The sequence below is a fragment of the Gymnodraco acuticeps genome, unplaced genomic scaffold (assembly GCF_902827175.1).
Source record: "Gymnodraco acuticeps unplaced genomic scaffold, fGymAcu1.1, whole genome shotgun sequence".
In the NCBI taxonomy this organism is placed as follows: Eukaryota; Metazoa; Chordata; class Actinopteri; order Perciformes; family Bathydraconidae; genus Gymnodraco; species Gymnodraco acuticeps.
The window spans coordinates 1145524-1158252 of NW_022990016.1; the positions used below are offsets into that span (position 1 = coordinate 1145524).

The following is a 12729-nucleotide window of genomic DNA, read 5'->3' on the forward strand; positions in this document are numbered from 1 at the left end:
TGGATGGGTTTACCGTGCCCTGTGGTGCGGGTCCTTCACATCGTAGACAACAGTTTGACCTTGAGTCTGCTGCGTGATCAGAGAGTCCTGGAAGAAACGACCGCTGCATCAGGAAGATCGGGTTACGGTTGCCTTCAGACAGAGATAGAGAGACAGAGAGAGAGATAGAGAGAGAGAGAGAGGAGAGAGGCAGAGAGAGAGAAGAGAGAGAGAGAGAGAGGAGAGAGCGAGAGAGAGGAGAGAGAGAGAGAGAGAAGAGGGAGAGAGAGATAGGAGAGAAGAGATGCGAGAGAGATATAGCCAGGCGTATATCCTTATAGAACAAGAAGAGAGCAGAGGAGAGACAGAGAGACAACAGACTAGAGATTCATCGGAGATAGACATAAGCATACATATATCCAGAGAGCAGAGAAGATCAAGAGAGAGAGACATGGACGAGAGCATACAGGGAGAAGTAGACAGTGGAGATAACATATGAGAGAAGCAGGAGCTCAAACAGGGAGATGAAACAGGGCTGGGTGTATGAAGAAAATAATATATCTCAACATTTTGGAACAAATACTTTGATACTGTGATGATATTGTAGGGTTAACATTTGATGCTTCCAAAAACAACCAATCATTTTTTAATAAACAATCATCAGAAATAAGGAATTATTGATGAAATCAGTAAAATCATTCAATAGCTAGACAATTCTAGTAAATTCAGAAAATGACTTTTTTTGTACTTTGTTCAAAATAATAAAAAACAATGTTTTTTTCAAATTACATCACTTTCTGAAACACAACCTTTAAAACCAGTCAAATACATCACATCCAAAATGTAAGACGATATCTACTCTAATATTGCGATAATGATATATTTTCCCAGGTCTAGGTTTAAATAGTTTTTAGGGAGCAGTGGAAATCTAACAGCGGTGTACCTCTATGATTTCAGTCTGGGCGTGTTTGGTCCAGAAGGCCTGAGGCGGCGTGGTGCAGCTGACGGCCACGAAGCTGGTGGGCTTCCTGTCCAGAGAGGGAGTGACCAGCTCGCTGCAGGCTGCACACACACACACACACACACACACACACACACACACACACACACACACACACACACACACACACACACACACACACACACACACACACACACACACACACACACACACAGAGAGAGAAAGATTACACACAGTGGGGTTTAATGGTGGTACGCTCACTAATCCTCTGCCTTGAGTAGAATGTAATGCAGTAGTTTTAAGTTGATCACTTGATGAGCTGCGGTTGTATACTGTAATGCTCTCAGGTTTAACAAGCGATGAAACAAGTCTTTCCACACATATGATGTAGTAGAAAAAGACACATAATCCTTCATTCAAAATAAGTGGCAGATGAAAGATCTTTAAACTTTGATCAGTGGCGTTTTCTCCCGGAGGCCAAGGGAAGCCAGGCTTCCCCTGTTTTTTCAGATTGTAGTTATAATTTAAATAAATAAATAAAAACACTTTGTTTTGTTTAGATAATTCTCCTTTGCTGTGTGTTGCTGCTGGCCCGTCTCTCCCCCATTCTCATTGAGTATTTTACAAAGAGTGAAACAAACAGCGCCCCTCTAGATGTTATGGTGAAACAGTAGATTGCATTCACTGTTGCGAGAGGAGGCCAGCCGAATCTGGCTTCCCTTGGTGAAAAAAAATGGAGGGATTGACCAATCAGATGAGGCTCACGTGATGCCCCTGCCAACCTGTGATTGGTCAGGGCCATGCCAAGGGAAGCCAGAGGCGGCTGGCTTCCCTTGCCTCACAATCCAATCAAATCGTCTCAATTTAGTGTTGCAGTGACGAGTCCTAAAATCCGGAAGTAAGCTGCTCTCGGTTCCCCTCGACAAAAAAGCAATGGAAGTTCTCCATAGGATTTAGGAAAATAGCTCGAAATAAGGTCAGTGGAAACTAACCTGTTAGATAAATGCACGTTGTGTTCAGTCGGATAATATCCACATGTCTACCCTACTTTTATAATTTTCGAATCATAAATCTAATCGATAGAAGATAGATAGCGTCACTGCATCACTCTCACCGCCGTTAGAAAGTTGCAAGCAACTGAAGCAAGTGCAATTATGGAGGGTGGAGATTTGGAGTATTTAATCAAAAATAATTGTACTAAACTTCCGCTACAGCAGCAACAACAAATACAATCTGATGACAGGCCAATGCCCAAACTGGAGCTGTGTACAGCGAGGAAAAAAGGAGCGAATCGGACGTAAAACGTTAAAGGTCTCCTGATTTAGTTTGTGAATGAATGCTTATTAGAGTTTCGGCTGGAGAGTGCGTGCGGACCTGTCGGTTAGATAACAGGCGTGTGTAAGTCCTGCATCTGATACAAATGTGTGTAAAATGATACCGGGTGCTGTAATCACTCATCTGGTTACGTTATTACATTGACCACCACACCCCCGACCCAAAAGAAAGGACGTATTATTGGCTTCCCCTAATTTTTTCCCCACGCCACGCTACTGACATTGATATATATTCCCTTTATATTGTTAATAAAGTGAACATGCATATTAACAGACATGGAGCAACATTATGATTCATTTGTTTGTTTTTTTTCCTGTGAGTTCTTAGTCCAATATGAACCCTTTAGCTCTCCATTAACTTGTGAGGGAAGATAGTAGCTGAGCAGGTAGTGTGCAGTGATTTTTAAAAGGCTTTTCACTAACATTATCGTGCTGCGTCTGAAAAAGCAGAATACAACTGTGACATCGGACTATTAAACCAACACAGTAATCATCAATGTTGGTGATATATTTCTTTAAACTTGTCACTTTCAGAATGTCACACATATTGCAGCTTTAAAGCATAAAGCTAAAGTACCTAACTATATTCCTTACTTTCTTATTGTCAACACATTTTCAAGACAAGACCAAAACAACAAAGCATTAGTCTATCTCTAAAGTTTCTCTGTGACATGTAGTCCAGTTTCTATTACATACTGATCTAAAAACAGGTCCTAAAAGAAATAGAAAAAGCTCAGTCATTTCCTTATACAGCTGGTTTAGCAAACATCACTCAAACAGAAGTAAAGACTACATTTGTTCAGGACTATTCTTAGCTGTGGACTTAATACATTTAAGTACAGCAGATGTGGGATTGAGTGCCCATGTTCATCATAATATCATATTGGTATCATCCAACATCTAACAGTGTGGCTCGTTAGTGAGCGTTTGTCTGTTAATAATGGAGAGTAATCAGCTGTATCGCACTGTGGAATCAGAGGCATTACTTCCCTGTGCAGTCAGTGAAATGAGGATGAACACATTGTTGGTTTTATCAGGAGATTTGTTACAGTAATGTCCAACTATCTTATACTCATGAGGCCTTTAGGTGTAAAGGAAGTTTTCAATATACGGTGTACAGGTTTTAAAGGTCCCCTATTATACTGTTTTTCATCAATATATTATAGGTCTCAGATATACACAAAACATGTCTCTGAAGTGTTTGGCTCCAAACACCAAACAGGTCATTGCAGCATCCCATAATCCCCTCTGTTTCAGCCCTGTTTCAAAAGTGCTGATTCTCTGTCTGTTACTTTAGATGAAAACAAGGAGCCCCTCCCCACGCCCCTCTGAGAGATATTTGGTTACAAAGAACACAATGGTGCTCTAGGAGGAGATTCAGGTGATAAGGGGGGGGCGGGGTTACCTTGGTTGGTGATTGGCTAATGGTTACACAAGCCAAAAAATCGTTATGACATAAAGTGGCCAAAATCTGATCAGCTCATTTTCAGACAGGTTTTTATATAAATGGATCAGGACAAAAAGAGAGAGAATCTTTTTCCTGAAACTTTCAGAATCTCTCTACGCAGAGGGGACACATGTTGATGTATAGAAGACATGACAAAGTGGATTTTGCACAATAGGTGAACTTTAAGGAAATGACACACAGTCTGATCCACATATAGCATGAATAGTAGTAATAGTCTTCTCCTGAACTCACCCACACTGAACTCCAGCACCGGCTCGTCTGGATCCTGGCTGCTGCCTGCAGGAGAGGAAACAGGAGCGCTGTGTTAACAGTTTCCCATCAGCAACCAAGGAAACAGGTTACCATGGTAGCAGTTACTTAGTTACCCGAGAGAGCCAGCCCCATCATCTCAGCCGACAGATCGAACGTGTTGGCCCGGTACACCGACCAGGGCCGGTGGCGGGGGCTGCGCTCCTTCCCCGACATGGAGGGGTCACCAAGGGGATGAGAAGGTTGAAAAAAAAAATGGACTGAAGAGCAGAACAATGTCGAGGAGATTTAAAATCAAAACTCCGTCTGAGATCTGTGCTCGTTTGCTTCCCCTGTGTGTTGATCTGAGAGGTCACACGTTTGTCTGTGATAAACCTGAAAGAAGGACAGAAGAAAACCACAAAGTTATAATCTGCTGTGCACATAGAATGACAGAATACTGCTTGAAATAAGACATGAAAGGTTGCTACTTGCAGCATATTGGCCCAGCATCACATTTCAGTCTTTAATATACAATTAGCAGTCCTGGAAGAAGTATTCAGACCAATAACCAAAGTAAAAGTAATAAAAATACATATGCAATTGTAATCAGGAAAATGTTCCTAAAGTATTCGAAATAAAAGTACTCGAAGCAGAAAATCCTCACATTTGAGAAGCTTGAAACAATCCAAATTCTCTCAATGAACTACATATTTAATCAGCTAATTGATCATAATATGTAATATGTATCGCCGGGTATATTTATTACAAACAAACTCTCATGTTTTTTTAATTGTGTTAAAAAACCTTAAACTGTAAAGCAGTGGCTGTGCCAGGGGGGCCATAGCACCCCTAAGCTCACCCAAGAAATGTATGTGTCTTTTTTTTTATGCGTGAAATTCATCATTTGGAAAAGGATTGATTCGAAAATAATGTGCTACAGTACAGTACAAGTAGCCTACTTCTGGGTCTCTGTGTTTCATTCAAGATCTGCTCTGTGTGTGTGTGGCACGAGCCATTTTGTGTGCGCGAGCGAGCGAGGGAGAGAGAGCGCACACTGGTACCGGAGATCGTTGTGGTTAGCATCTGGTGCTAGCTACGCTAACGGATATAAAGAGCTTTTTTCAACATGGTGGAGGGAGAACTCTCTCCTGTCAGACTGATAGTCTCAGATAACCTCAGCTCAGGTGAAGTAAAGGACTCTCTCAGTGTTTAGATAGTTAACTTTAGTCTAAGTTATCTCAGTGCATGGGTCTCAAAATGGTTTGGTCACGATAGGTATAAAAAAACAAGAGCATAAATGAAAAACAGGTATGAAATACTATATGACAGTAAAACAAGAAAACAGTTTAAAAGGGTGATTTGTAAAATATCCATAAAGAAATAGAAAATCTGTTGATGTATCCATAGATCTCTTCATTTTGCCCTCAAAGTGCACCAGATTGATGCATTTAATTTCAATATTTAAAAAAATCTTCCCGGGGGAGCATGCCCCCGGACCCCCCTAGAGGATGTTAGGTCCACCACCCACTTGTAAAAAAATAGCACTTTACCTCTGCTTACACCTATATGCCATGAGCTGATTATCGAGCCTTCATTGTAACAGTCGCGGGTACACTGTGTGTGCGTGTGGGGAGTGTTGTACTGTAACCCGGGACATTAATGGGAAACCCTAAATGTTTGAGCACCCTCTATGAAACGTCAAGCTACTCCACAGCACCCCCAAAAGAAAATCTCTGGCGTCGCCACTGCTGTAAAGTAACTGTCACATACATGTAGACATACACAAAGAGTATTTCCCTCTGATATGTAGTGAAGTAGAAGTACACAGTCAAAATGGAAACACTCAAGTTAGGTACAAGTACCAGATTAACTAATACTTTGTACTTACCACCTCTGGCCGTTAGACCAATGAGTAACTAATATAAGTCTGTCTGTCTATTCTTTGATGAAAGTGTTTGAGAGTCGAGGAGTTTCTGCTTCCACTTATCTTTCCTTCTGATAATGTGCTAATATAAGCAGCAGAAAACTAATTGGTGGGGAAAAGTGTGACATTTCACACAGCTGTAGGAACGAACACGGAGCTGCAGCACATCTCATGTCTCCATGCTATTTATACTTTTCCTCATTTCTTGCACACATGCAAAGACTGTTGAGGTAAATGTTTTTTCACAAATTAGTCCAATTTACTCCAGATATGACGGATAACCTTGTCACGCAAAGACACCAAGAACCATTAGTTATTTCCCCAGTAGCATCTGTGGCACTTTATGTTTATATGAATTTATAATTCAGTATGTTATTGCCTTGTTCCTGTGTGGTAACATTTTGAATATGAAGTCCTCGGTGTCTAAGAAGAGCCAAAACTCTAAATGAAAGCGCCTCACGCAGCAATGAAGGATACAATAAAAGTGTTCGATAGGAAAAACTGAACACTTGCTTCCTTCTGTGAAAAGATATTAGGAAGTCATTAATTAAACTGAAATAGATTCACCTTCTGAGCATCAACTTTCTCTAGCGCCCTTGGTCTTACTGTGTCACATAAAGGACAACATCTTTCAAGATAACTTGTGATGGACTAGTGTAATCATCCTATAGGATATAAATACAAGACCTTATCTTCATCGATCTGCAGTTTCACATCGTTATGTAGGATTCTGTTGGTTAGCACTCCAACACATTGTACGTCATAGGCTAAGGGACGGGACATCTCTAAGCTGTTGACCAATCACAATAGAGCCGGCCAGCTAACCAATCAGAGCAGACTGGGCTCTGGTTTCAGACAGAGGGTGAAAAGAGGTGCTGCAGCACAGGCACTATGAGAAAATAAAAGAGCTTTTTGAACATTAGAGCATGGCGACATGTCACAGAAGAGACACTACATACTGATATGACCCTGCAAGTGAGCACAATATGTCCTCCTTAACCTCACACACTTGCATTGCGTGTGGTGCGTGTTACTCACTGAATCCAACACATTCATTTGTTTTATCCGCCACTCATTTTGTACAATAATGCAAAAGACACAGCGTGGCTGCTCGTGGTGTTAAAGGGAAGATAACACTGAGTGTGCAACAGTGAGAGAAGAGGAGCTGAGGCTGTGCCAAGTGTGGCACATGGTGGTGTAAGAGTGAGAAGAATCAGCAACAAGTCAGTCAAGCTGGCCGTATATTGATTTACCTCCTATTGCAAAGCACAACTACGCACTAATATGAACCGCACAAGGAGACACAGAGGAAGAAATAGAAAGCAGAAAGAACAGGTAAAAGGTTAGAGGAAAGGAAAAGGACAAAGCAAGATGTCTAACCTAAGCTTGCTTCAAATTGAGGGAATATTTACATTTCTTGTGGCATGTCTGATTCAGTTAACATTTACTCTTTTCCTTAACAATTAACGAGAGTAGTAAACTGGAATATGTGCCTCTCCTTTTCAGAGCTGGTAGATAAATGGCACATCTGGTACAGCGAGCAATTGTCGGTCTTTTTATTTGACAAAAGGAGAACAAATGTGTGTGTGAACCGATGTGCATTCATGTGTAAGGACTCCAGCACCGGCGGTCTATTTTTACAAGTGAATGTGTTTTGACGTCACACAACGCAGCGTATACATGACATCTCTCAGTGACGCACACACAGTCATCTACAGTCACACACACGACATCCAGAGTGTGAGTGTGATGCTCTTTGTCAGTTTCATCTCTGTTTTGGCACCTTCCTGTGAAGAAATGAAAATGACAGCGTGGATGCTCTGCCTCATTAGGCTGTGTAGGAGTAATTGTCAATGGGAGCTGTCTTTTAAAGCGCTGTAATCTCCGCTGCCCGGGGGTCTGTGGGAGGCTCTCTAGGAAACCCACAGTATATCTAATGGAAAACCACAGGGACACACGGATCAACATCACCACATCTGTCTGACAATCAGCGACACGTCGTCTGCTCCAAGGAGAGAAAACGCCTGGGACCGAAACAATATGTCGCGTTAGTCATTGGGAATCTGAACAATGAGGGTGGCTGGGTAAAGCTACAAAGGAAAACCTGCTATAGATCGAGCTTCTCAAATGTGTTGGATATGTCTTTGGGTTTTGAACTGTTGGTTGAGCAAAACAAAACATTTAAAGACCATGGGATAAATGATGGTGGTCACAATTAGCTAGAAATGCAATATCTTTAAAGTGCTGCTTGTATATCTAACCACACATATTACATTTCTTATGATATAAGAAGTGAAGAGAAGCAGAATTCACATTTAACTGATGAATAACTCATAATATCTGCTGTTGATTGAAAAATATAGTGTCTGCTTATTTCACCTCTACAACTAAGGATTATTATCTTTAAAAATAGAATCTGAGGAAATGTTTTGCTCGTGAGAAATGCCCTTGCGGTGTCTTGATGCTTTAAAACTGTTTTGTTTTTTATCCGGCCAGATGTCCAAAACAAAATAAATGATAACGTTATAAAATGAAGAGCAGCAAATGTTCACTTTGAAAAGAGGGAACCACATAATTGCTTTAGATATGCTGCTTGAAAAAAAAAGATTTGATTACTAATGATTCAGCTCTTCTTCGGATAGCTGTTAGATGCAGTGTTGTTAGATTTCTGCATTAAATGCATTAAACAGCAAATAGTGCTGACCTGGAATAAAGAAAGTTGACTTGACACTTGATTAGTTTAGTGAATTGAGAGATCTGTAAAACGTAGTTCCTCCACAAGACTCATGCTATAGCAACACTTTAAGTCTAAACATAGTCTGAGAGATGGCAGGCCTAACAGCGAGAATCCCAAATGATGAAGTGCCACAGCTGCTGTTCTACAGATGACCTCTGACCTCAAAAAGGCCGAACAGGTCAACGTTTGAGACTGAGTATTACTGTCTTCCTGCTTTAAGGTAAGAATACGGTAAGATGGTAAACATGCAGCGAGTACAGAGGACAGAGAATATTCAGGTGTTTCTCGTCAGTCTGCTGGGAGACAAAACAAAGTGACCCAGTTAGTGGAGCTGCTGGAGGCACAGCTGCACCACAGAGCCTCTTCCTCATCCTCCTCTTCCTCATCCTCCTCTTCCTCAGCTGCCTCCTCTCTGAGTTTATAAAGTGTCCCTATTCTGTAGAGGACGCTGTGCCTGTGCCGAGTGGCTACAAGGACTTTTATTGCACATTTTGACTTCAACTTATATTTAAATAAATATTTATCAATTGTTATTCTAATATGGTGCAACTGTCAAAAAAAACAATTTCCTCCTGGGATTAATAACGTTTGATTAATTGATTGATTGATTGATTGACGCTTGGGGACAAAATCAGACATTCAAATAGTAGTGGTGATGTCCCAGCGCCCTCAGTGTAAATGACACCTATACCGATGAGCATGGAACTTCATATTTTCATTGCCAACAACCATGCTGTAGTTATTGTGACAATAAAACCATACAATATTGAGATCTCTCCTGAATGTCCCTCTTTTTCTGCCCCGTCATCATCCCTCACAATTTGTCTTTTTGTGCTCCAGCCTCCTCCCTGTCCTGTGACCCGACGTCCCTCTCAGTTTCCCTCTATTGATCCTGTTTCAGTCCCAGCCGAGCAGCGCCGCTCTGCCCTCCCTGGAGTCTGATCTACAACCGGTTGCTTGATGTAAAAAATGTGTGGCGTTACCATGGACACATGGGCGGCTGCCTCCATCCTCACATCTATAAATTGCTTTGTGATCAGATTGATCAAAGGGGAGCCGAATATGAAAACGCATTTACTCCTGAGAGGAGAACATTTATCAACACACGCACACGCACACGCACACACACACACACATACACACACACACACACACACACACGCACACACACACACACACACACACACTATAAAACACTATTATTTCATTATAGATGTACCTACTAATACGTTTTTGGTGAAGTCATTCATTGATTGACTGATTGATTGATTAGTCTTTAAACTGTCAGAACATTTTGAAAAATGTCAATCCCAATTCCTCAAATTCCAAAATGAGGTCTTTTATTATGATATGGAAAAGAGAACAGCAGGAAATCATCATATTTTAGAGGCTAAAAGTAGCATTTTTTGACATTGTTTCATGAGATTTTTTGGGAGTATTTGTCTGTATATCGACTAATAAATGTTTCAGTCTTTGCAGATCTTGATGCTGATCATAATTAATGAAGTTGGTAAGGTGCTACATGTTCACACATACCATAGGTAGATCAGTATCAGGAGAAACACAGAGTTAAGAAACCTCAAATGTATCCCTCAAAAAGCTTCAGCACACAGACAGAAACCGAGGGGACAGTTAGAGGTGAGCCTCAGAAAGTGTCATTGTGTTCCCTCTCTGTTATGATATAATATAAAAACAATGATTCAACATATCAAATCTAATCCTTCCTCTCTGTGGAAAGCATCTGGGAGGTCAGCAATGGCGTGACATCTACTGTTTCATGAGCAACACATCCGGTGTAAGATGTACTGTGTGTAACCACCACCAACATACATGTTAACATTATGCTCTATAATCCCACGTCAACTCTGTAGGCTACTGGCCTTCTGTAACCCTGCGTGAAACAGGATGTCAGCCTGTTTACCAGCCTGCCTGCGTGGAAATAAACACACAAGAGGCCAAAGCTGTGCAATGAAAATCTATTTATGGAAGCACCGGCTACTAATATTGCCATTATAGTATAGAGGATGATTTTGTATTCACTGACAGCCGCACAATAACAACTATTGCGTCATGATATCTGCTGATGCTCAGTGATGCTGCTGCAGGATACCTTTAATTCACGCAATAAAAACACGCCATATGTAAGAGTAAAGACAGATACATCGACATTTTGATATCATGCAAGGCTGTAAACATGTCTTATTCTGCTCCTGCTGCGAGCTGCTGTTCTGTCTTTGTGTGACAAACGCCCTCGATAAACCGAGAAATTATGACATGACAAATGAGAAATACACATAAATATAAATATATCAAACCGTTTGGAGAAATGCGAAGGTTTCTTGTCATATTGATGCGCATCCTGGTCGCTGCTCCACGATGTCTGCAGTCAGGGCTCGCCCTGACTCCCTCTGACACATCCAGGCGCAAAACCTCCGCAGATCCCCCACCCTCCACTGGGGGGCGCTGTCTGTCTGCAGGGAGACACTGAGAGGAACGCAGATTCATTTATGTTACATGTTACTTGTTAGACGCTTCTTTTTTTGATGTGCCACATTTTAGGCCAGGGGTGTCCATACCTTTTTCAAAAAGGGCCACATACAGAAACATATAAGAAGGTCTGGGCCACTCGCTAGAGGTGAGGTATATTGCCTCATAAGTTCAGTTATAAGTTAGCAAAAACAATCAAATGTAGGCCTAGGTCAATTATGCTTGCTTGATCCTTGAAAATGCCTACATCACAGCTCTCCATAGAGTTTCATTTATTGTGTTACAAAAAGTGTTCACCTCATTCCTTAAAACAGAAACCTCAGATTGCTTATGGAGAAATAGGAAGGGTATATTTCAAGCTCGTTATGTAAATAAGTTGTTTTTGTTTTTTTATCAACTAAGATATGTTAGAAAATGTTTCCCACTTGAATGTACTGAATGTATTTGAAGAGATGGTTTATTAACAAGTGAATACTATACTGTGTCATATATTTTTATATATATTTAAGAAGTACAATATAAGACAAGCACAAGTTTAATTTGCGGGCCATACTCCATTACAAAAGAGCAGACATAAAATAAATACAAATCAGTTTAAAAAGGCAGATCAAATACAATTAAACAATTATTAGACATTAAGTTGTGTATACCATGAACGGAACAAATGTAGGCCTAAATACAATTAAATAAAAGTTACAGTGTTTAAGTGAAATGTAATTTAATTGATTAAAAGGCAGCAGCAAACAGAAAACTGTAGCTATTGAAAACCTATATTGCTGCCTTAAATAAGGTGTAGGTATTTGTTCAGCAAAATAACATTTACGTCAAGACAGTAAAGACTGTGAACACAGGCTAGCTATGCCAAGGATACTCAATTATTTTTGACTGCATCAGCCTTTTATTCCAAAATAAGCACATTTTGTATTTTAACATGTTGTTGTTTGTCATAAATATATATTTTGAGATATTGGGTGAGGTTTTTCTTGCCAAAGGGAGGGTCAGAAAATAATTAAAGATAGTTAAAAAGAAAATGTTTTAAATAAAATGAATCTTTCTGTATGTAAAGGCATCATTTTGAACGACAGTCAACATAGGATAAGTGTGCCTAACAGTCATGTCAACAAAAAAAATTCAACAAATATTAAGACATTCAATATTGTTCAAGTCCACATTGTTATGTCAATTGCAAGATCAGTTATCATTTAGATTTTAAAATCATATCACATTTCGGAAACTAAATCAAAATGTTGAGATGTTAATTCAACATTTCAAAATGTATCTCGTAATTTTCGACTTGCAACCAAACTTTTAGCCAAACTCCAGAAATACGTTTTTATTATTTCATATTTTAGCCATTTGCTCTGTGATGGTGTAGGTAGGCTGTAATTCCTAAAAGACACCAAAATCAGAGAAACTGTTAGTGCTGTGTTACAAGTGAAAGTGGAAACTCGAGTCGGTCAGGAAACTGGTGCAACGAAACTTCATAGTCGGCCCTGAAGGTCCCGCAGAAACACCTTGCCCCACCCTCATTACCCGCTTCAGCTGTCAGCCAATCAGAGCAGGGCTCGGGATCGCGCCCTGCTGTATCGGAACTCGTGGACGCGCGAC

At 40.5% G+C, this 12729-nt stretch overlaps 1 protein-coding gene across 1 annotated transcript in view; it reads right to left on the minus strand.

Annotated features, from left to right (window-relative positions):
- The window catches only part of inpp4aa (inositol polyphosphate-4-phosphatase type I Aa), a 19755-nt gene extending 15548 nt beyond the window's left edge, over positions 1–4207 (minus strand). Inside the window, exons 1-3 of the mRNA XM_034213720.1 lie at positions 4108–4207; positions 3974–4018; positions 14–132 (exon numbers count right to left, since the gene is read on the minus strand). Of these exons, the coding sequence (XP_034069611.1) occupies positions 14–132; positions 3974–4018; positions 4108–4207 (264 nt within the window). The remainder of the gene's footprint in view (positions 1–13; positions 133–3973; positions 4019–4107) is intronic.
- Positions 4208–12729: the final 8522 nt, after the last annotated feature.